The sequence below is a fragment of the Cavia porcellus genome, unplaced genomic scaffold (assembly GCF_034190915.1).
Source record: "Cavia porcellus strain 051 isolate PalLab524CR breed Dunkin Hartley unplaced genomic scaffold, mCavPor4.1 scaffold_1, whole genome shotgun sequence".
Taxonomy (NCBI): Eukaryota; Metazoa; Chordata; class Mammalia; order Rodentia; family Caviidae; genus Cavia; species Cavia porcellus.
The window spans coordinates 113,166,519-113,192,667 of record NW_026947484.1 but is presented as its reverse complement, the minus strand read 5'-3'; the positions used below and the strand labels follow the sequence as shown (position 1 = coordinate 113,192,667).

The 26,149-nt window shown below is 32.6% G+C and overlaps 1 protein-coding gene across 1 annotated transcript in view; it reads left to right on the top strand.

Annotated features, from left to right (window-relative positions):
• Positions 1-26,149, top strand: part of Hfm1 (helicase for meiosis 1) — an 87,465-nt gene that overhangs the window by 56,668 nt on the left and 4,648 nt on the right. Inside the window, 12 exon segments of the mRNA XM_023561322.2 lie at positions 14-111; positions 193-324; positions 3,153-3,238; positions 3,455-3,538; positions 3,672-3,829; positions 5,849-5,952; positions 6,432-6,578; positions 14,879-14,959; positions 15,209-15,324; positions 17,290-17,369; positions 18,502-18,596; positions 25,283-25,528. Coding sequence (XP_023417090.2) covers positions 14-111; positions 193-324; positions 3,153-3,238; positions 3,455-3,538; positions 3,672-3,829; positions 5,849-5,952; positions 6,432-6,578; positions 14,879-14,959; positions 15,209-15,324; positions 17,290-17,369; positions 18,502-18,596; positions 25,283-25,528 — 1,427 coding nt within the window.

The following is a 26,149-nucleotide window of genomic DNA, read 5'->3' as shown; positions in this document are numbered from 1 at the left end:
CTTTTTTCCTCAGTCTTATTCAGGCTCAGCTAGGATGCATTCCCATACAAGATTTTGCTTTGACACAAGATATCTCAAAGATTTTCAGAAGTGGCTCACGAATCACAAGATGTATGTAACAGAATTAGTGGATTTTCATTGTCTTTCTAGTTAACTATTACACTAGGTTTAATATTGGAAATTTTTTTTTAGGGTTGTCAGATTTTGTGGCTGCTCAGGAAAAGAAGTTTGCTGCATTATTGAATAGTTTGATTTTAACTAAATGTTTTAGGTGTAAACTTTGGGAAAACTCTCTTCATGTATCCAAACAACTGGAAAAAATTGGTAAGTACTGAACTGAAGCAGGTGGTTTAGCAGTGCCTACAATTTATTTTGTATTTCACTATTAAGAAAATTATTCTGTGATGATTATAGGTGCTAAAGAAAAGATGTGTTTATAAGCCAGTGTAAGCTACTATACTTTACTTTTGAAAATCTGATTTTCTTTGCCTCAGCTTAAAACATTCCATGTGAAATCAACCAAGTGGTGCATGAAAAATCTAATAAAAATACTTTCATTTTAAAATTTGTTTTCTTACCAGGAGTGAACTTTTGTTTTAGTAATTAGATAACTAACAATGTGCTGCTGTCTCTTCCACTTCTATGATAAGTGTTTTACTGTGATCTCAACAAATATATAGAGTTAACAGTTTTGGCCGTTCCTATTTACAAAAGAACTGTGTCACTTACTTTTGTCTTAATTTTTTTCTGTTTTCAATAATAGGGTAACAGTACTTATCTTCATGGAGATTCTTTAGAAAAAAAAGTGTGCCTAATTTTTTTCTGTCTGTTGGATCCTAGTATAAATATGATAGACAATGAAAAACATTACAAAAACTGGGATCAGAGTAAAGGATTGTGGTATTTTTCAGTTTGGTACCTTTGACTTTGACCTAATCTTTCTTAAATAGCTATAATTCTAAACAGAGAGCTATTATCCCATGACTGAGAACTTTGTTAGTTCTGTGATTTTATGTGTCAGGGACATTAAAATTTTGTAATGAATTTGGGGGGATTTTTGTGCTATTCTCCAGCTCTTTTTTGAAGTCCTACTTACTATTTATGTGAAATTTGAAATCAGTGGGGACTAGCAGTCCTTAGGTGGTAGGGTGAAGGTGGGATTAGCTGGTGAAAGTAAAGTCAGGTCAAAATTGGGAAAGATTGCCGATAGAAAGGCTCGTCTTCCTAATGAAGCCATAGCAAACCAAATGCCATACCACAAAGGCAAGTATTCTAAACCAGAAAGGAGGTTCCATACAACATTTAGAAAATAACTATTTGCAGAAAAACTTGAGAACTAGTAAGTTTCATAAAGTTCAAAAAGCCAGCCTTTTTTACTTTCTAATATATTATCAGTGTGAACATCCACTTAACTCTGTTGTCTCTAGACTGCCAAACAGTAACCTGATGTACATACATGAACAGTATAGCCAAATATTTCCCATGAGAAAATTGCTCTGACAGGGAAGTAATATAAACAAAAGACCAAATCAAAATTCTTACTGAGCATGATGAACTGATTTTCAATAGTGACTATAAACTAAAAAGTTTAAAAGGAAAAGTTTTGAGGGAAATGGAAATGACTTAAGGAACAATGAATACTGTGTTGTAAGCTGTGTTGTAAGAATGATTAACAGAGTATTCAAGAATAGTTAAAATATGAATAAGAAAAATGTATCTTCAGCAATAATATGTGTACCTTGAGAAAGGAGATAATGTTTTAGAATTTTACATTTCTTCTCTATTTTGAGATTTGGGTAAATTTATTCATAAAATTCCAGTTTCTGAAAACATAAGGAAAGAGACAAGGTCCAATGTGTATTTAAGGAACAGAATAGCCAGTTTAACTATGGAGTAGCCAGCAAGAGGAGAGTCATAGGAAATTAGATGCAGGAGGTAGGCTGTGATCAAGACATAGTGATAAGGAAATTCAGCTATGGCAAGAAATTTGCCACTTCATTTTAAATGCAGTGCAAAAGCATTGGAGGTTTTATGTGGAAGAGTAAAATTATCTGGCTTAGGTATTTGAAACAACAAGACTTATATCTTAGACATAAATGCTCAGAAATCCGTAATTTCCTGAAGCAGTATACCCAACACTGACTCACATTGTCTCTTTCAAACATAAGTACATATAAATTGTCTGTTGGTATTGGCCATATGGATGACTTTCAGTAAAGTTAAGGATTGAGTCAATATGTGGACCAGAGATTTCCTCGTTCTTTTATGAAGTAAATTTGCATCTTATTTGAGAACTTTAAAAAATGTTTTTAAAAAAGAATCAAGTTATACTATATATATGTACAAATTCCCTATAATGAATTTGTAGTCATTATGTATACTTAGAATATACCAAAAAACTTAACTTTTTAATTATAAAAAGATAAGGCAGAAGCAAAAAAAGAAAAATGTGTTCTGTTTTGTGTGGCTATAGTAAAATATCCAAAGCTGGATACTCTATAAAAGGAAAAATTTTATTTCACTTACAATTCTGTAAGTTCAAAAGCATGGTGCTCATGTCTGCTTGTTTCTGTTGAGGGTCTCATGGTAACAGCATCACAAGGGCAGAAGCACATGTGGAAGAAATCATATGGAGAGTCTGGGAAGAAAAGATAAGAAAAAACAGAACTTAGTTTTTTTTTTTTTTTAATTAACAGCCCATCTCTTTCCTACCAGACCCAACCCATTCCAAGATATCAGCATTAATCTTCATAGGAAGGTAAAGCTTTAGTGACCTAATTACCTTCCACTAGTAGGCCTTTCCTCCTGAAGGTTCTACCTCCACACTGCTGCACCAAGGACCAGATCTACAGCACATGAACTTTTGAGGGACACACTCAAGACATATGCAAACCATAGCAGATGGACTGAATCTTTTAAAAAGTTTTTACTAATGTAGTTGTTAAGTAATTAAGTATGGATTTCATTTTAAAATTGCTCTTTGGGCCGGATGTGGTGGCACATGCCTATAACCCTAGCACTTGGAAGGCTGAGGCAGAAAGATTGACAGTTTGAGGCAAGCCTGAGCTACATAATGAGTACACACGACCCTGAACTGCATAGCATGACCCTGTCTCGAAAAAAAAAAAAGTTCTTTGATGAATTTTCCACAGGTATAACATTATCAAATGCCATGGTAAATGCAGGTTTGACTTCCTTTAAGAAAATAGAAGAAACAGATGCAAGGAAACTTGAACTAGTATGTAAACTCTGTTTTTTCCTAATATTACCAAAATTCTACTTAAATTCCAAAACCTTATTTTTATATCTTTATTTATATTAAGATTATTTTATTTTTTATAGTCATATTTACTGAGGTTTGGGGTGATAAATATTAAATTCTGTTGATTCTAAAAAATATCTTACTAGAGTTTTAAGTGTTATGCTAAGACTATAATTAGGTAAATATGTTTAGATTTTAAATAGACATCCGCCTTTTGGGACCCAGATAAAAGAAGCTGTGATGTATCTACCAAAATATGAAATTGAAGTAGATCAGGTGAATATTTTTTGATTTCTTAAGTATTTTTATTATTTTCTCAAAAATAGAGCTACCTATAACTACACTAGAAGCTGAGTATTATTAGTAGGATTATTTTTTTAACATTTCTTACATCTATCCTTTTTTGAAGATTGCAAGATATAGTGATACTAAAGCAGAAATATTGGTGACTGTTATATTGAGAAACTTTGAACAGCTACAGACTAAAAGAACAACACCAAATTCTCACTATACTACGTTAATCATAGGTGATGCAGATAATCAAGTGGTTTTTAAGCAAAAAATTATGTAAGTAATTATGAAATTTCTATTTTATTTCTAAGTATATATGTTCTATAAGTGAAAAATTCCACTAGAGTAGAAAGATCACTAAGGGAACAATTAAGTTACGTTTTCCTGTGATAACAATAGTTTCTCTGTTGGTATTTGATAGAAAGTATTAATATTGTATCTGTTGTTTTATATTGTTAATATTTCATATTCGTATCACTATGGGCTGAAATAAGTGAATAGATAATTTAGAAGATCTTTCTAATTTCATTGCCTTTTTTTCTAGTCATTCAGGGCTTTACTACTCTTTGGATATAGTCATCTTATTACTCAGCTCAAAATATATTTCCAATTTTCAAATTAAAACCTACCAAACAAAAGGAGGAAACCTCCTTTATATCTAGTTCTCTAGCATGCCAGTCTATAATTTTCACTTTGGCATTTTTCTAGATACTATTTATTGTTTTCTCCAGGAATGTCATAAACAAAATCTAAGAATATCAAATGTAGCTGTATTCAATAATTTTTAATACTTAGATTCAAAATATTGAATTGTTTGATATTTATATGATGCAAGTATTTTCATTATGCATATGTACTGTAGAGAAGGAAACCAAAACAAAGATATTTCACACTTCTGCCAAGGTCAGATTTTGCTAGTTAATAGCAAAATCTAGATTTGAACCAAAGCATTCCAACTCCAGCGCCTGTGCTCTTAACTATGTTACTCTACTCATATAGGTTCAGGCAAGGCAGTAACTCTGAAATGGGAATCTCCTAATTGTTTCTGTATATATGCAGAATAATAGGATATTCTTTTCACTAGTAATTACTCCCCTACTCTTGTAAAAATCTTTGTTTTTGTGACTATTAAATCTACTAGTAGCCCTAAAAACTATGAAGTGTGATTTAAAAATACCGTGAATGGTTAAATTTTAAAAGATTTATTACAGTAAAAGATATACTGTCATTAATCTTCCTCAAAACTTTCACTTTGAACATGCTTTCCTATCATTCTTGCCACTTTCCTAAACATTTCTAGTTCTCTTTCATGAATGTCTTTAGCAATGGCTGTCTCAATGATCTGAATCAATTTAAAATGTTTACCTTGAGTGGTCATTTTTACTTTGGAGAAGAACTAGAAATCACAGAGTGCCAGGTCCTCTAAATAAAGTGGATGAGAACACACCGTGTTTTATGCTCTTCCATTGGACGACACCTGGCAGCAGGATTTGCCATAGTTTTGATCATTCTTCGTAAAAACAGTCAGTTCTTACAGAATTGCTTCAGAAAGTGGCAAAGATGATGAAATAAGTTAGGGGAAGTATTTTGAGGGAGTTATTGATAGCAATGTATACATTTTTTTGGTGGACTCTGTATGTTTAAAATTTAAACTTTTACTGTACATATTAGACACATCTCATAAATTCAGTCATATAATTTGGTTGCTGGTTTGTAATATTAAATACAAACTATTTCAAATCAACTTTAAAATATTGTTGAAGTTGTTCTTACAAATAAATGTAATTTATAATCAGTTTAAAGTAGTAATGACTTAGGGGCAAACTCATGTATTATTGAAAGCAGCTACACAAACTGCAAGTAGAGTCAGTGCAACTTGGAATCAGTTATACTTAAGAAAATTATGCTCAATTTGGTTTGGTGGTACGTCTGTCATCGAGCTACTTGAGAGGCTGATGCAGAAAGATCACACGTTTGAAGCCAGCCTAGACAACTTAGGAAGACCCTGTCTCAAAATAAAATTTTTAAAAATGGGTTGGGGATTAGGGCAGTGGTATAGCACTTGCCTAGCATTCATGAAGTCCTCTGTTTTATCCCTACTACCACAAAAAATAAAGAAGATAGTATTTAATCATTTTCCCTATTTAGAATTTAGAGGAACTAATTTTCAATAATCAGTTTTAGTTTATCACTAAAAAGACTTGTCCTAGGAAAATTAATCAGCCCTTGAAAATTAATATATTATTTCATTTAGTATTTGGAGTACTATTTGAAATATGAATTTCCACTTTTCAGGGATTCTGTTTTGCTAAAAGTTGGAAATTGGACTAAAAAGATTGATGTGAGAAGAACACCTATATCTGAAGATCTTAGCGTAAATCTAATTAGCTCTGATTTGGGTAAGTTAGTCAAAATAGTGAAGTTATGAATATTAAAGATACGATAGCATTGGGGCTGGGGGCTCAGCGGCATAAGCGCCTGCCTTGCAAGCAGGCAGTCGTGAGTTTGATCCCTGGTACCGATAAAAATAAAAAAGATATGATAGCATTTAAAATTATTTGCTTTATGCTGATACAAAATACATAAAAATATATTTAGATACTATAAATAAACTTTAAGGGAAGTTTCATATATGTCGATATGGAAAAGATAGTATGAACAGGATAATACTCAAATTTTAATTGTTCATTTTTAGACATTTTATTTTTTAAGGTAGATAAATGTTATTTGTTGTGAGAATATTGATTTGTATAATGATAGATGTTAAATTTTCATTTGATGTGCTTTTTAACCTTTTAAAAATACTTAAATTTCTTGGGCACATGTATAGGTTTATATGACTTCAATAGGGATTTGAGTATGTTTTTCTTTTTTCTAGTTGGACTTGATATTCAGCAGAAATTTACAGTCTTTTACTCAGGGCCTAAGTGGTTTAAAAATCAACTCATTATACAAAGAAAATCAGAAACAGAGATTTCTCATCCTCAATATCCAGGTAAATCTACTGTAGCAGGACCTAATAAAGGTAAATAGCTCTATTGATTTCTATTTTATATTAAAACAACAAATAACTGGGGGAGTATCAACATTATAATACTACATCACTCAGGTTGTGGATACTCTGGAATTAGATATTTAGACTTTGTGATATTCACATTAATAACATAATAAGAATTCTTTATAATTAGTATGTGTCAAATTGAGGTGATTTGGGAGAGCATAGTTTATTTAATTAGTCTTTTTATAGAAGTTGTCTCTTTTTCATACCTACTTAATTTTTATAACCATTGTATAAAAATGTGATTACAAGAATCTAGTGATTTGATGAGGCAAACTAGAACGCAAATGAATTTAATTTTGGGGGAGAATTTTATACATATATAGTAGGCAAAAGTATATAATGAGCTCTCAGGTATTCATTAGCCACCTTCAACAATGATCAACTCACAGATAATATTTATTCATAGCTTACTTTAATTTCTCCCTTTAATATTTTTAAGCAAAACTTAAATATATTATTCCTTTTGTAAATTTTTCATTATAGATCTGAAAATGGTAAAGATATTTTTTAAAAACTATATTAGTTTTATGCAAGAATAATGTTGTCCAATGTAGAAGAGATGTTCAGATTATTAATTTTCTGATTAATCTTGTAGATATACACTACCTTGATATACTGGATTGGCTTGTAAATTCTTTTGGTTTGGACCTCACAGTTTCAACAGTTTCTTTGCTGTGCAGGGGAATATACTCCCTTAAGCACATCTTATATTTCTAGCTTCAGATCCATAGCAAGCTTTTTTTCAAATAAGGCTTGGTTTCTTTTAATATTAATAGTTTTTTCACATCACAATCTGTATCCTGGAAGAGCACATTGTCACTGAATATTCATTATCTCTAGGATTTTACCATACACAAGGAATATATGACTTTTGTTTTGATAAAATACATATAATTTATATGTATAATTCATACTTATAAGTGCAAATCAAATTCAGAGGTATGGACTTTATCATTAAACTCAGTTATGTGTATCTATTTTATTTCATGATGAGAAATTTAGTTCTCAATAATTCAAAAACTGATACAGTGTCACCACTTCTACATCATTTGTACACATACTACAGACAAATAATCTAAGAACAGAAACACCAAGCTACTCTCCCTTTAAAATTTTTACTCTATTTTTATTTTAATGTAATACAAGTAGATTTTAATAAAGAAATGTAAAAAAGCACTGTTCTATGAAAAAGTAAAACAAAATTTCATAACAAAATAATGACAATAATTAATACTCAGCGTGTCATAATCTTTAAAAACTGGCCAAATTTTACTCAAAATACAAACCATAGACAAAAAAGACTTACAAAGAAGAAACACAGTTAAAAATCACAGGACTTTCTCTTAAGTGAACTAGGAGAAATTAGTAGAATAAATGAAACAAAATGTGTGTGTGTGTGTGTGTGTGTGTGTGTGTGTGTGTGTGAGTGTGTATGTGTGTTAAAAACATAGAATTTGGGGAATTACTTGAGCTTTCCTTACTTCCTACTTATCTCTCTCTCTCATATATATAAAGTTGAGCTTGTGTGTCTGACTTATTTTACTTATTCTACTTAGTATTCATTTGCCTTTGAATGCCTCAAGTTTATCTTTATGGTAGAGCTCCATTGTGTATAAATACCACATTTTCTTTATCCATCCATCTGTTGATGGACATATACATTGTTTCCAAGATCTAGCAATTATAAGTTGTGCTGCTATAAACATGGGTATGCATATATTCCTATAATGTGATAACCTTAACTTTTGGGAAGATACCTTGAAAGGTGACAGTTGGGTCAAATGGAATTTCTAGTTTTGCTTTTTTTTAGGAATCTCAATACTGATTTCCATAGTGGTTGTAATAGTTTACATTCCCACCAACAAGGTAATAGAAGGATTCCTTTTCTCCCATATCCTCACCAGCATTTGTTATTATTTGATTTTTTGATGATATTCTTTCTGGAGTCAGATGGTGTCTCAGTGTAGTTTTAATTTGCATTTCTCTAACAGCCAATGATGGTGAACATTTTTTAATGTATATATTGTCCATTTGTACTTTTGAGAAGTGTCAATTCATTTTTGTTGCTCATTTTTATTGGGTCTTTTATTTTGGGGAGTCTAATTTCTTGAGTACTTTATATATTCTAGATGTTAGTTCCCTGTCCAACGAATAGCTGGCAAAAATATTTTTACCATTCTGCAGGTAGTTTCTTCATCCCATTAGTTGTTTGCTTTGTAGAAGCGAATTTGTCATGATCCTGTTTGTTGGTTCTCACCATTATTTCATGTGTCTTTGGGATTCAGTACAGAAATTCCTTGTCTATGCCTATGTCTTAAGAGTTTTACCTATTTTATCTTCCAGAGGATTAGGAGTTTATGTTTTAACATTTAGATCTTTGATCTATTCTAGTATATGATGAGAATATAGATCTAGATTCAATAAATCTTTTGCATGGTGATATCCAGTTTCCCCAGCACCACTTTACTAATTAAGCTGTTTTCTTTCCAGGGTATGTTTTGACCCCTTTGTTAGAAATCAAATGTGCCTAGGGTCGTTCCTGCGTTCTCTATTCTCATGTTTGGCTGTGCCAATACCATGTGATATTTTTGAGCAGTAAAATTACAATCTCAAAACTATGCTTTAATTATTTGAAATTAAAGTAGTACTTTATTATGTATAAATACCGCATTTTCTTTATCCATTTATCTGTTGGTGGACATGTAGGCTGCTTTCAAGATTTAGCTATTTTTGTGCTGCTAAAATCATGAGTATTGCATGTATTGTTTTAATATGATGTCTTTAACTGTTTCAAGAAGATAGCTAAAAAAGAAAGAGCTGGGTCAAACAGAATTTCTAGTTTTAGTTTTTTTGAGGAATCTCTATACTCATGTCCATAGTGATGTTTGTACTAATTACAGTCCCATCAAAAACATAAAAGGATTCCTTTTCCCCACAGCCTCACTAGCATGTGTTATTGTCTGATTTCTTGATGATAGCTATTCTTTCTGGAGTAAGATGGCATTTTAGTGCTATTTTAATTTTTATTTCTGTATGATCAGAGATGTATTTATTGACTATTTGTTGTTGTTCTGAGAAGTGTCTATTCATTTCAGTTGCCCATTTCTTGAATCTTATTTTAAGGGTCAGATTTTTTTTTTTTTTTAGTTCTTTACATATTGTAGATGTTAATCCTTTGTCCGAGGAAAAGTTGGCCAAAGTTTTTCCCACTTTGTAGGTTCTTTCTTCATTCCACTGCTTGTTGCCTTTTGTATGCAGAAGCTTTTTAATTTGATATGACTCCATTTATTTATTCTTTATGTTATTTCTTATGCAACTGGGGTTCTGTTCAGAAAATCCTTGCTTATGCCTGTCTTTAAGATTTTTACTTATTTTATCTTCCAGCAGATTTTTTCTGTTTTAATATGTAAATCTTTGATACATTTTTATTCTAGTTTAGTACGTGATGAGAGATATGAGTCTAAGTTTAACTTTCTCCAAAATTTTGCCAAATACTAACCCATAAAGCACACTTAAATAAATACAAAGTTATCTGATATATGAAAATCATAGTACAATGAAACTGGAAACCAATTGCAGAAGAAACAACAGAATTATGTAAACACATGGATATAAACATACTTGAATAATCAATGAGTCATGGGAGAAATAAAGGAAGAAAGTAGATAATTGCATTAATAAAATGATAATGCCATTTCAACATACCAGAGCCTATGGGGCACAATGAAATCAGTCCTAAGAGGGAGATTTATAGCTACAAATGCCTACACCAGAAAAATATGGAAAGCCCAAATAAATAACCTAATGAAACATCTAATATCCAACATAAGAACAAGGCAAATCCAAAGCTAGTACTGGATGGAACTTACAAAGATCAGTGTAGATGTTAATAAAATTGAGATTAAAAAGTGGTAATAGTCTAAGCAAACTTGTGTAACAGTTTTCATTCCTGATAAGACTTGCCAACTCTTCCTAGAAATTTTGGGGGCACTCAGAATCTTTGTTAGACCTTCTTACTTCAATTAGTTTTTGCAACTGGAAACAAAACAAATGTATATGTAATCTTTGTTCGCCATCTTGTGGCAGTATTTGAAAATGCATCTTTTTGGAAGTCCTTGAGTTAAGACTAAGACAAATTCTTACTCCTTACTCCAAAAAGAACAATTTGCCAGGAGGCATTTCTTTCTAGCGTTCCCAATCCAAAATAGTAGATTTAGTCTTGAAATAAATTAGTGATTTGGGGAGATTGAAATATAACTCAGAAGTATAATAATTGAGAATTTAGACTCTGAAATTAGATTAGAGAAATTAGAATCTCAGATTTGCTACTTTTTAACAGCACACTCTTAACATGTTACTTGAACTCTAAATGAATGTTTCCTCACATGTGAGATGGACATACAATAAGCATACCTTAAGATGGACAATGTAGGATGACCAGATATTTGAGAAAAATATGGAACGTGTGAAAGTATAAGATGAGTAAACCAAGTAAATGAAAGAGCAATAAGGTAAATCAGGAATTAATAATACAGTATAAAAGCTTAAATATTAATCTCAGAAGTTAAAGATTAAAAATAAAAAAATAGAATTCCATAAAAGAACAAGCACAGGCAAGTAAAATCTAGAAGGATGGGGGATAGAAAATAAAGTCAGTTGAATCTAATGAAAGCAAAAAGACAATGAGACAGAAAACATAAGAGACAAAAGGGCAGTTTAGGAGCCTATTATGTGACTAACAAATGTTCCTGAAAGAGAAAACAAACAATTCAGGAGAAAAAAATTTTAAAAACTTTCTAGACCTAAAGTGATAAATCTCATCAAGAAGGCTTTCTTAACGTTAATTAGGATGCATAAAAGATCTGCAAACAGGGCATACTTGCAACATGTGAAAATATTGTAGATAAAGAGAGAATCATAAATATTTCCAAGAAACAAATTTCAAGATTGTTATAGTCTTTTTGTCAGCAACACTGGATAATAGAAGACAATGAACTTTAAATTCCAAATTCAGTCCTTGTTCCAGCCAAAACTCTTATTTCAGTGTGAAAGTAAAATAAAGATTCTTAATAAATTTAAAGGTCTGGAAACTGAAACTCACACATTCATTCTTAGGTAGTTGCTTGAGGATGAACACCTGTATAACAAAGGAGTTAAGCAGGAAACAAAAGGTCAGAGAGTCCAGATATAATGGATTGAGCTCAGAAACTTAATGAAAGGAAGTTCCAAGATGGCAGCTGTTAGACAAGCTTCCATTGCATTAGGAGGATGATCTAAGGCTCAGGGAAGGAGATATCTGAGAGGGGATAAAAAGTGAGTGAGATGCTTTCTAATATTTATCTTTATTCCTGAAATATTAAGTGAACATTAAGAAACATAAGGTAGGTGCTGCTAGGCTAAATGGAAAGCAGTATGCTTCTCAAGAAAGAAAAGTACTACACTTCATCTTTCTTTAACTGTATTTTTACCTTAAATATGGCTCAAATCAAATCATTTTTCTGCCTCTGCTGATGTTATCACCATAGATTGAGTTACCAATTTTTTTTTACCTTGATCCCTATAGTAGTTTTTAGCTAATTTTGTTGTACCCATTATGTTTTATCTCAGTTCTCTTCTCCCTATTATACATTATGGAGCAGTGTTTTTCAAAGTGCAAATCTGATATGTCCCTTTGTTGGTTAAAACACATCAATGACTTTCTATATCTCTCTTGGATTCTAAATCATTGGCATGCCCTACAAGGTTCCACACTGTTACATGGTCAACCAGTCCCTAAGCAGCAATGTTTTGGCAGCTGATACATAGTCTGGCCTGCTATTTATAGACTTGGCTGGTTCACTTTTATAGATTTAGGTGGGAAGGACACAAGAGACCCAGGTGGGTTTAATACTTACACAGACAGCAGAGCAACATCATCATGGTACCAGCTACTCCCAGCCCTAATCCTACAGGGTGACACTGAACTAGAGGGGCCAGATAAGATGAGAGGTAAGTTGCTTTGTTTCTGAGATGTGAACTCTGCTGTAGCTAAGCCATATTATATCCTACAGCTGTACCCAGAAGAGGTAAAGTAGGAAGTACCATGGCTTACTGGAATCAGGAAAGCAAATGAGATACTGCTTCATGGCAGCCTCATGCAAGCTCCTTAGGAATCAGATAAGAAACTGCTCCTCATTACACTGCCCTACCTACCGTATTCCAAGCCGGATCACAGGGATTCTGCGAATAGTTGAGCCTTACCTATGTGACCTGTGGGACAGGCTATTGCAGGGTGCTGTGGTACAGCTGTGCCCTGCAAACATATGCTGCCTTTTCTCTCAGTATAGTTTCATATGTTCTTTCTTAATTGTTGAGAAGTGGCCACAGTAACGTTTCATTTTCTGCAGTGGGCTGTGTTTTCCTTTGTCATGAAGGTTTATAGAATATGTCATGCCTCTGCCTGAAACTCCCTTTCTCCTGTCTCCTTGTTAACTCCTATCATTTTTTCAGGCTTCTCCCCAACGTTCTTCACTAGGACAGCACACCCTGTTACCAGATAGTGTAGTGTACCTGTCCTTCAGAGCACACAGAACAGTTTCAACTTTATAATTATTTGTATGATCTTGAATTAATGTAATATAATACACGCATATAATACATTATTGTAGCACTTAATTTCAAAATAATTTTACATGCTTAATTTCACTTTATATTTTCACCTGAAATAAATAGAAAAGATATTGCTTTTAACCTTATTTTGTTTTTCAGAAAAGACCCCATATTAGAACTAATTTTTGAAGTCTTTTTTTTTTATCGGTACCGGGGATCAAACTCACGATCGTGTGCTTGCAACGCAGGTGCTTATGCCGCTGAGCTAAATCCCCAGCCCCCTAGAACTAATTTTTTTAACTCTAGTGTATCCTGTACCTCAGCACTGTTTTTTTTTATAGAGGTACTAAATATACAGTAAGTTAAATGCACAAAGAAAAAGCTATAGGGGTCCAAATAAGAGATAAATAACTTTTGATGAAATGATCACAATAGATTTCTATAGTAGAACTGGCATCTGAGTTACCTTGAAACTTAATAGACTTCTGATAGTCAAGGAAGTAAAGATCTTGTAAAACAAGATCACATACAAGGTGTAGTAAGAGAAAAGTAGACAAGATTATTTGAAGAATGGCAATTGAATGTATTTTAATGGATATAAGGTTATTATGGATGCTAGAAAGGACAATTGGACTAACTGTAAAGGACTTTGAAGATCATTTTGACTTTGTTGACATCAAGAAATAGCTAATGATGCTAAGTGGGCAAATTATCTCATTAGAATTGAATTTAGGGGAGATTAATTAAGCAACAATATATGGAACAATTTGAAGCATGGAGGACTGGGTTTAAAGAAACAAATTAAGGTCTAAATGAGAGACAGATAATGACTTGGTACACAAATTCCCAATGATTAAGTCATGGCATTTCTTACAAAGTGTAATATTAAAAAGGCTTTCATTCAAAAATCATCTGTCTTTGAGGAATGTTAGATTTGTTTAATGAAAGCACATCACTAGGAGAATTGAAGATAATTTCAGGAAGTTTGGAGGAGCTTCTTACAGGATTTCATCTTGTGCTTGGTAATTCCTGGAAGGGTTTAGGGAAAACAGAGATCAGTTCTAGATTGGATATTCTCAGAAAGGGAGATGCTGGTTATTTGGTGCTTTTTATCTTAGAGTTGAATTTAAAAATTAATAGCCATCTATGTTAGCCAGAAGGGGGAGATGTTTCATTATTTTTTTTGTTTGTTTGTTTCTTGAGTGTGCTTGTGTTTAGTTTCAGAAATAATTACAAGGTGGCCTTATCTTTGTCTTCTGTGATCACAGGACTCTCAAAGTTGTTTGTTTTTAATTGGGAATATTGATTTGGATGTCAATTTTCAGCTCCCAGAGGTTTATTATTATTATCTTATCAGTACCTAAAATAATAATCATTCTCACTTTATTAAAGACAAAATTTGTTAGATATTTTGTCATATTTGGCTTTTGTTTATTTCAGGAAGGTTGGGAGGAGCTTTTAGATGGCCAGATGGTGCTTATGAAAAGCTGGATTTAATAGTGGAACAAGGTCTAAATGTTATTAGAAATATATTTTTTAAATTGTATAGGTTAACATTTTTAAAAAACATGAAAATAAAAGTCCTTTTATACTGTCTGAGAGAAAAGAGATAACATTAGTTATATTAAATTCATAGTATATGTAATAAAATATTTCTTTTTCTTATATTAATTTAGAAATGACTGTCTGCAGAAAACCTGGGAACAGAGAATGCAATCATCATTGTAAAAATAAACATACATGTGGACATGATTGCTGTGAGTTCCACAAACAAGTTTGTTTCAGGCATTAAAAAGTGAAAGATCATTGATGTGTTATAATAGCATCCTAATTATCTATAACTCACATTTTCTTTCTAATTTATTACATTTAACATGATCTCAAGGTATCTATTTTGTGGGCAACATGAAAAAGTAAATAGTGGATTAAAATTTTTGAAGAAATTTGGCTTTACATGAAAAATACCTAAAATTTAATCTAAAAACATCTAAAATTTCTTTTCATAGGTAAAACTGGAGTTGCTCAGAAGTCAGAAGTTAAAGAGACCAAAATTTCTTTATATTTATCTGATTTAAGAAGCAGGAATGCCATCTCATCTCTTCCTCCAGTTAAACGTCTCAAGGTTAGTTTTAATAACATTTCTTTGTTCTGCAATTAGATGAATATAAATATAATTTGCTCAGTGTATCAATTAGATAGGTATCCTCAGTATAATTTACAATTACTAGTGGGCTTCACTAGGAATATGAATGTTATTTATAATCAGTCTCGACCTACTAATTTTAGACACATTTATACACCTCTTATGTCACTAGCTTTTTTTTTTTTTTTAGCCAGAAAAGAGGGATATGATCTTGGCTTGGTTCAGCAAAGGGAAGGATATGATCTTGGCTTGGTTCAGCAAAAGTTGAAATTAGATGATCTTGTCCTTTCTGGCTTCTATCAGTGCTGAATAGAGCTGGAAAGTCTAAAGCTGACTTCAGTTTTGGTACCTTGTCTATTATTGAGCAAAAGTATTCCTTACAAAGTGATTTAAAAATGGGTTTCTAGGGCAGGAGGTTTAGCTCAGCAGTGTAAGTGCCTGCCTGGCAAGCGAGAGGTCATAAGTTCGAAACCTGGTACAAAAAAAAAACTGGGTTTCTACTGGTTGATAAGATATCATATCCTAGTAGACTAAAGCCTAGGATATCACATCCTAGTAGGACTAAAGCCTAGTAATGTTCTTTTCTAGGGCTTTTATAAGAATAAATATTCTGGGTCACAAGAATAGAAGTAGAGTTGGGAACTAGGGAGAGGCAAGAGGTTTGAAATGATCATCACCTTCTCTGAGACAATGTTTTCATGAACATAATATTCCTTCCCTTCATCATTTCCTTGTCTCTTCCATATTTTCCTTCTTTCCTTCCATATTCACTGAGCATCAAGAATGTACTGTAATATAGTAACAAAATAAAAGTTTTATCTCCAGTCCTTTCAGAATTTATAGTTGAATAAAGGAAGGATACATAGGGAAACAGACCTTTTCAGTTAGGATGGGTGATTCTGTGACAGAAGTATAAGATACTTCCTTTTAGATAGAAAATGTGCTCAGTCTACATTTGATAAGCCAAGAAACGATTCCTCATAGATGGATTGAGACCCAAGGGTAAGGTACATATCAAGAGCTCGAGAATGGTGTGGTAGTAAGGGGTAGAAACGTATATAAAGGTCTGGGGAGTAGGAAAGATCTTTAAAGGAGCTGCAAGAATACAGTGTATCTAGAGTTCAGTTGCAAGTAGAGGAGGGGAGAGAGATGAAAGGTAACTAGGAGCTAGATCATGTAAACATTTTTGCTATTTTAATAATTTATTTGTTATCCTCCAAAGTATTGGAAAGCCACTGATGGGCTTTAATCAGTGACATGATCAAAATTGCATTTTATAAAGATTAATCTCACTGTAATGTAGAGAACAGATTAGAAGATAAAAACATAAACATGTGAACTGATTAGATTGTGCAATAATTCTAGCAAAATGATGACCTCATCTAAGGTGGCAGTAGAAGTAATGGAGAGAAGTGACTAAACTAAAAATAAATTCAAATGAGGGATCAGCTACCTTGGTACTTCGTCTGTTATGAGGAATGAGATAGAAGGACTAATCAAAAAATAATGCTTAGCTTTCTGACTTGAACAATGGGAGAAAAGTTGGGCCTCTCTAGGGTAAAAACACTAAAGGGAATTTGAAGGGGTAGAGACAGAATAAATTAATTTGGGAAATACTGGGAGGTCTGTGAGATATATCTACCTAGGTGAAGGACAGAGAGCGGAGCTAGAAATAATATGAGAGCTATTCACATGAAAATGATAATTGAAACCATAGGAATATCCTTGAGAACATACAAAGTAAAAAGAGAAGAAGTCCTAATAATGAAACATAAAGATGGCAAACATTTAAGAAAGGCCTGAGAAAGATATTTGAGTTGAGAACTAATCTGAGTTTCATTGATGTCTGGACTTTTATGTTCCAACAGGAATTTTTCTGTTTGCCTTGTTTGTTAAAGTTCTTCATGTGAAACTGATAGTTGAGCTTATATTTTTTATTAATAGATGCAGATGGGTAAATCTCATAGTGTGGACCTTAAAGAGTTTGGTTTTACTCCAAAGCCTTCTGTTCCCAGTATATCAAGGTAAAAATATAATGTTAATATTCATTTTAAGCTCATTGTTCCTTCACATAGCCACTTAATCAGGGAAAGGTGTTCGCTAGCCACTCACAGTAAACCACACCAATCATTTAGTTCCATAATGAAACAACAGCATTGTAAGGGCTTTATTATCTTTCATGCCCTAAATGTACTAACCCTAACTCCACAATTATGAAATACTAATATTCATTGAATCATCTTTTTCCTAGGAAATTACCATTCTACCTATTTTTTCAGGCTCTATGATTTCTAAAACAAGTGACGGGAAGATACTATGCTTTAAAAAAGAAAGTTACTGGGCATAGTAGTACATCCATATAACCCCAGAACTTGGGAGCCTGAGGCAGGAGCAATACCAGAAGTTCAAAACAAACCAGTCTAGGCTTCACAGTGAGTTCATTAGTCTGAATTATAGAGTGGACTCTCTCAAAAACAAACAAACAATAAATAAATAACTAATAAGAAGGAGACCAAGTTAAAATAGAAAGTATCTTTCTATGCAGGGACTCAGTTTATACTATTCATACTTCAGACTTCAAAAATATTTTACAATTTCACTTTTGTGCATTATCTCTTTTGACCTTAACAATCTGGCTAATCAAATGAAATATTTTTATTTCACTTTATTGGTGAAAAAACTGAACTTCATACTCCCAGTTAGTAAGCAGAGGCATTAGGAGATAATTCAGTGTTCTTTTCCTATATCATGATGCCCAGAAGACAACAAGATATATACTTTCCCATCCAGATGAAGGCATTCTATATGCAGGGATGATGTTCAGTTAATGCCTAATATAGCACAGGAACTGACCAGTAGTACTGGGATCAAAATACTGAATCCCAGTACTACTTCTAGAGACTTCAGCTGACAACAAGTTGATTAGCAATGGTTATTTTGAGATTATATACTGATAGCAAATATCAGTATACAATCTGAGACTTTAGTCTCTTCCATTAACCTCTGTCTTTGCACTTTGCTACCCAGGCTGGATACAGTTTATCACAGAAGTGCTGAGTGGATAGACCATATTCTTTTCATTTATGTGAATAAGTAGCCCAGATTCATTTTTATGTTTTCTTTAACATTTTTATTTTTTAAAAAAATTTTATGAAGGTCAGAATATTTAAACATGCCTATAATGGAGCAGGGGAATCAACATGAAATCTGTGAAAATGTTCAGCAAGAACTGTCTGAATATCAAGGCAAAGGTAAATTCCTGTTGATATTGACTTGAGAGGGAATATAGGTTATCATTAGTTCTGATTGACAAGTAATATTGAAAAACTAACATCTAAAATTCTTATGACTCTTAGCAATATATTTCTCTTGGGTTATTAAATCAATTTCAGATTCTTGGGTTTGTTATTTTAAATGGTTTTGTTATGTGTGTTATAGCTTGTTGATAAATATCTTTCTTACATAGTGTTGCTTATTTTAATTTAAAAGTAATATAAATTTAATTTATAAAAAGCTGAGGAAAAGCTGAGGGAAAAAGCTATCCTTGAATAGCAGAATAGTAAAAAACTAAGTTGTCATTTTCATGTTTTTAGAATTATATAATTTTATGTTTATAAAATTAGTTCAGTTTTACAAAATAACTGGGGAAATTGTGTAACCTCTTTGGACCTTAGTCTTATCTTTAAAATGAAGAAATTGAAATGGGTGGCCACTAGTATTTCTTCAGTTTTTAGGCTTATGAATGTTACAATTTCTATAATAATATGAGAATGTAATCTAGGTTGAGGGATATAGCTGATGTTATGCAGATTTGCTTTTTACTTTTGTCTTTCATTAAATTAATGTATAATTTACATAAATTATTCATTACTGTGTCTGTTTCATCATTACTCTGTATCTTGGTATTAATAGCATTGTTATTCATACCCAGTCTATTAAAATGATTCAGAAATAATTCTGGCCAGTGAGTTGTTTGTGCAGGTGGCTGTATATAAATGGAAAATGAAATGGCAAGACATGATAAGCTTAGGGTTTTCTGAACATAATTTTTTATGCTTGGCATTGACTTCTTTTGCCACTCTTTTTTGTTGCTGTCATTTTGTGGTTTCTTTAGACATAATTTAAGATTTTAGAGAGCTGCAGATTAGCTTAGTGGTACAGCACTTGCCTAGCTTTCCCTACCACTACCAAAAAAATCTACAATCTACCACCTCTTAATGATACCAGCAGCCCTTAGGCTCAGTATGAGATCAAGAAAGTCTGCTAATTTTACTTGGAGAATCAGAGTATTTATCCAACTTGTTCAAGGAGTGAATATTATTATAAAATAGCAAGTCTAAAATTGTCAACCCTCTTATTGTTATCGCCTTTCAATTTATAGGTATCCAACTTCTTTTTTCCTTATGTTACTGTTTTATTTCCTGCCCTTCTCTGTACAGAATTTATCCTTTCTTCTACTTACTTTAATATTTTATCTGTATAATTTTTATAACTTTCTTTTTTACCCACCATCTAAAATCTAACTTATGATTGTTAATATTATGATATAAAAACCCATCTAGCTTCTTTAACCCCCAGTAGTAACTCTATTCTGGGGCTATTTTATTTATTGTTTTTTAAGAAAGAATGGGGGGGGCTGGGGGTTTAGCTCAGCAGCATAAGTGCCTGCCTTGAAAGCAGGCAGTCGTGAGTTTGATCCCCGGTACCGATAAAAACGAAAAACACAAAAAAAAAAAAAGAAAGAAAGAGTTGAGGGGCTGGGGATTTAGCTCAGCGGCATAAGCACCTGCCTTGCAAGCAGGCAGTCGTGAGTTCAATCCCCGGTACCAATGAAAAGGAAAAAGACAAAAAAAAAAAAGAAAGAAAGAAAGAAAGAAAAAGTTGAATAGTCCAGTAGGAGGGAAATAGTCTATCTAGGTCCAAGTTCTAGTTCTGCCATTTAGTGTAACCCCACACAGTATACTTAGCCACTTTGTCTCAATTCCCTAATCTGATTAAATTTCAGAAATATTAGAATTAACTGAGAAAATGTATGTAAATCTCTTAGCATGGCATCTGATACTGTGAGTGTTCTTTTGATCAGTTCCCATAGAAATCTTGAATAGGTGAAGTGTTAGTAGCTGAAGCTTTGAATGCCAGAAGCTGTCAGCTCTTAGCATTAGTAGCCCTCTGCTACTCTCTAGCCTCTGGAGCCAGCAGCTATTGGCAGCCTTTGGAAACTCTTCCAGTGACCAAGATGGCAGTGCCTACCAATTGTCCATTGCCATCATTCTCTGCTGCTAGCCTCCTTTAGCATTATCAGCTCTAGTGGCCTACAGTTTTATCAGCCTGTTGCATTAGAAATAGAAATCATGAATAGGCAAAAAAAAATAGACCATCTAGAAAAGGCTTTATTAGGATTTATACTACAGCATGAGAGGGAAGATTATACAAACTAACCCAAAAAGGGTATAGGGAGATCATTTATATATGAGGAAGAAAGCTTGTGCATCTGCAGTGTTAGACTATGTTTAGGCAGGGCCAGGAGAAATGTTCCTTACATACTTGACTGAGGATGGCTTTGGGGGCCGGGGGAAGCCATCCAGAGAGGCTGCAGGACAGAGTTAGCTAGATGTACCTGCAGCTGAGGCTTGCTGCGACCAAAGCAAATATCTCCCATAGCAGTTGTGTAGTGTTTGATATAGCCATGGCTGGCTACAGGGAATAGCTATAAAATAGGGAAGATAAATTGTGAGTACATTTTGGGTCATGTTGAGCCCATATCTCCTGTCTCACTACTATTATTCACTTATCAACCCGATTATTTAAATACAGGATGACCAAAAATTGCATTTATGCTTAATTTTTATAATATAAAAATAATAATTTTATAAAATCCTTGGTTCAATCCCTGGTACCAAAAAAAATAATTTTTCTGTACATACCATGTATATCTTAAAATATCAACACCTGCCCAAGCAACACTCAGGACAGTCAGTACATAAACAAATGTACTTATTGAGTGATATTCATCAAAATCTTTTAAGTGATTAATAGTAATGATTGGGTATGTGTATTCTTTTCATATATTATCTTTGTTGGCAAAACATTTTAAATGTAATCAAATACTGATTTTGAGAATATTTTAGCAAAATACAGCAATTTCATCACCTATATTCTGATTTCAAGAAGGGAAGAAAAGTGTTAGAATTTCTAGGAGAAAGCATGTTGACATAAAATTTAAATTGACAGGGACCTTTGTGCAATGTCTCATTTTATAGTGTAGGAAACCAAGACTCTGAGAAATTAAATGGCCTACCCAAAATCACATATCTAATTAATTGCCAGGCCAGAAAAAAGATTCTATACCTCCCTATTCCCAATCTAATGCCATTTCTAGAAAACAAAATTACTTTTAGCTGCCAGTGGAGAATTGAAGCTTTTCACCTTTCCTCCATTCCTTTGTACTGCCATCCAACTTAATGTTTCTCTGCTACTGTACCTATCTTTAACCTTCATGTAAACTGAAAACTCTAAGTATACATCTGTGTTTAATCTTGGCTAGATCTAGGCACTCAGATGACCTCATCCTGTCTCTGGCTTTCTTTCAATCTTTTAGCTATACTTTTTGCTTATTAGCTTTATTTGTAAACGTGGCTTTCTCATTTAGCAAATATTCTGTAACTTATATCTTCCCAGTTTAGCAACATCAGTAGGAAAATGTAGTCTTCTCTGTGCATTTTGAACTTAGTTCATTCTGACTGGCCTTATTTGAGCCCTGTCTTCATTCTTTATCAATCCCGGGCAGTTGGATCATTCTATCTCTCTGGTCCCAGGTAAGTCAATGTACCACAAGCAAAGGCTTCACCAGGATGGCACAGAATATAGTAGAGACATGTTTCCCCAAAGGAAAAGAGTGGTACTTTACTAAAAGAACAGCATAAAGCCTGGGGATTTAGCTCAGTGGCATAAGGACCTGTCTGGCAAGCACGAGGTTGTGAGTTCAATCCCTGGTACCAAAAAAAAAAAAAAAAAAAAAAAAAGAACGGAAAGCATACCAAACAAAGAAAAAACAAAATCCTCTTGCTCTACCCTCTATCTCTTACTTTTTCATCAAAATAAAAATTTTTGAAGGAACAATATACATTCTGTATGCTCATTTTCTTACATCTTGGTCACTCTTCATTCATTACCAGTCACATTTTCTTTCTGTCTCTGCCATGAAACTGCATTTACTCAGGTCAGTTAGTGAACTCCTAAGTGTCATTTGGTGGCTTTTTTCAACTCCTATTCTTTTTGACTTGTAGTATTTTATACTTCTGTTCTTCCTTTCCTTTTGAAAGTCTTTGGTTTTAATTAACTCATTCTGTTGGTTTGTCTTCTACTTTCCAGACTGCTTGGGCTCTTTTTCCTGTTGATGTTGTAAAAGGACCCTCTACCTCTCCTCCATTTCCTCCTCTCCTTTTCCCTCTTTTTCCTCTCCCTCCTCTTCTCCCCACTCCTCTTCCTCTTTTCTCACTTCAAAACAGTTCCCAGACAATATTTCCTAAGCTCATGTCTTCTATCACCAACTATATTCTTGATGTTTCCTAAATCTATATCATTCATGTAGATCTTTCTAACTCCAAATTCATCTAAGATAATCACTTTCCTAGACATATATCCACCTAACATTATCATGTCAGCATCCAGACTCCATCTTCTTTATCTTTACTCTATTTTCTTCTTAGCTTAAGAAATAAATGCTCTTCTAAGCTGCTGGGGGCTAAAAGAAAATCATTCTAAATATCTTACCCATGTGCTATTTACTACCAAATCTTATTTTTCCTCCTACACATCTCTTGTATATGTTATTTCCTTTCTGTCTTTTAAAATTGATATTCAGCTTGGGAAATAACTTTTCTCATCTATTTCAGTAACTTTCTTACTTTTTTCTGTTTTCAACTTATTTTCCTCTGATCCCATAATTATTCCAAGTGACCAAACAAGCATATATATGATCATACAAACCTCTTGCTAAAACATCTTCAAAGTTATCTTTTGCTAATAAGAATAAAAGTGACTGTAATATGACAAACTTGACCATGGTCTAGTATTTGCCTTGTCTTTATGACTTTAGTGGGCCCTGCTTTCTGCTTTATCCTCCAGAAATTTGAAAACTCATAGTTCCCATCTTTGGTTTCTCATTTGGCTGCGTCTTTTACATGCTATTCTCTCTTCATAGTCTATCTTGTTGTTCTTTCTTGCCAGTTCTGTCCTCACAGATCTAATCAAGCTCAACAGTCCTACTGTTCCTTTATGTTTTACCTCAGCAATCTTTTTGATTCCCATTTCTCTTTCCTCTGTATTCCCATTGCACTTTGTATCTGTTTCCATTTTTAGCACATATATTATGTGTATCATGTTTTGTATTGAGTACAAAACTAGAATAATGTGAACTATAGTTATAAGTACAGCTGAAGGGTAAAGTAAAATTTGAATTAAGAAGTAGATAGAGGATATTTAAAGTGAAGGAAACTCTAGTGTACTGAGTAAGTTTGTCCTGGCTTCTGAGGAATAGTTATTAAATTTTCAGAAATTTTTCAGTCATTATTTAAGATTATATAAAAATTCAGTAAAATAAATTGTTTCTAAAAGGAAAATGCAAAACTTATCACTTCCTAATTATTTCACTACAATTCACTATTACCTGTATTCTTAAGATTATTTACCTATATGGTGGAAATATTATGCAAGGGGATACTACACTGTTTCTTCTTAGTTTCTTATTCAGTGATACCACATTAGTAATTTGAAATCAGTTATGGTGGCATACTTTTATTGTGGGAATCAGTAAACACTGCCTATCAGAATTTAAGTTTTATTTATTGTTTAGATTTAAGCGGCATATATTAAATTTAACAGTGTGTTGTATTTATAGCCATTATCATTGTGAATAACACACAAAAGAATCAAGGGAATATTTTTCCAGTGTTTGAAAACTACTACTTAGTTTAGCAAAGATGCTGTATAAGTCAAAGATGAATAAATGAAGTCCTTCCAAAGAAAACTTTGATGTTTTCTTTCATCTTACTTGTTAGAGCCAACAAACATTTCAAACAACATTCATGTGAGCACTAGTCATTTGTCAATTGCAATGATAGTTTGGCTATAGATAAAAGAGTGGCAAAGCAATAAAATCATTCAGTAGAATCAGCTATATAGAATTTACAATTAAGCAAGCTGTATACATTATTATTCATAAACTATGCAGTATATATCTTTTATATCAATAAAGTTGATAATATACATGTATGTATTCATAGATTTTTTTTGAAAGACAGTTGTGCAACATGATTTAGTGTATCATTGTGCAGAACTATACAGGGCATTTAGTCACCATAACAATCTTTTGAAATTGGTATTATTGTTGTTCTCATTTTGCAGAGAGATAACTAGACTTTAAATTACTTGCCTAAAATCATATAACTAATTAACAAAAAAAGGTGAAGTCTTCACACAGGTAGTCTGGCTGTTAATCCAGGATATGAACAATGATAACACTGAAAATATTTTACCAGCAGAAAAATAAGAATAGATTTTAGAAAAATGTATTTCATAACAACATTCAAAATTAACTAGTAAGAAGAGCTCCATGGAAGAAAGAGACTATTTTAGAAGCTACTATAATTTAATTTAAGCTACTATAATTATACTATAATTTAATTTATACATTATTTCATATGTGAATTAAGAGAAAAATATAATTCTTAAGATCCATTGAAAATTAAATTTAGTGTAACTATCAGTACATTTAATATAGTAAATAAATACAATACATATTTAAAATGCTTGACACAGAGCTTTTGAAAAGTATTACTCAAGAACTCTGGTAGTTGAAAGATATTGTTTGATATATCAACGTAAATGATGCTTATGTTTTTAAAAGTACTATTCTTTTTATATGTACATATAACAGGTTTTTTTAGGTGGAACTGCTCTACAACTTCAAATGAGAAGAGTCCTCAAACAGTGGTAGTCAACAGAAATTTTAATGTATCTAGAAACCAAAATTTGACAGATGCAGATAAAAGCTACTCTTCATTTTCAGAAGTTTTGAATGTAAACTTTGAATTGGGAGATGAACTTTGGGATGATTTTGATGATGAAAACTTAATAGAAATTACTAGCTTTTCAGCTGATAATGGGAAGACAAAGACAACAGGTAGAATTATGTTTTAGCATGAAGTAATTTCATTTGAAATTCTTGGACTATTTTTTATTTTGGCTCCTAGAACTAATTTTCTTTGCTTTTTTTATATGGGCTTGTTTAATTAGATTTGTTTCACTAAGACTATAATTTTTAACAAAACTGAAAATGTGATTCTCTACAAAGAACATATTTTCCCCTAAAGGCAAAGATCAAGGTTATTTCATGTTGATATAGCAAATCAGCATTTTCTATTCTCTTGCTCCTCTGTCTTGTTGAAGACTGTTCAAATTTAGATCATTGAACACTCCCTTACAAAGCAGACTATTCTGATCTCCATACTAAGACTGCACATGGCTTACTAATATTTGTGAAAGATAAAAATGTTTGATTTTTTAAAAAGTATTCAGAAACTTGCAAAGAAAATAAAGTAACTTTTATTTCTGGTCAAAATACTGACTTTTCTGGTATAAATGAAGGATTTGTTTCTTCTGTAGTAGAAACTACATTTAAATTATATACAAACAAAAAGTAATAAGACTTCATGCTTTGAGTTACAGGCAATTTCACTTCATGTCACTAAAACAAAAATTGAAAATCTGGGTATTTGACAAAAATAACAAATGGAGATACTCT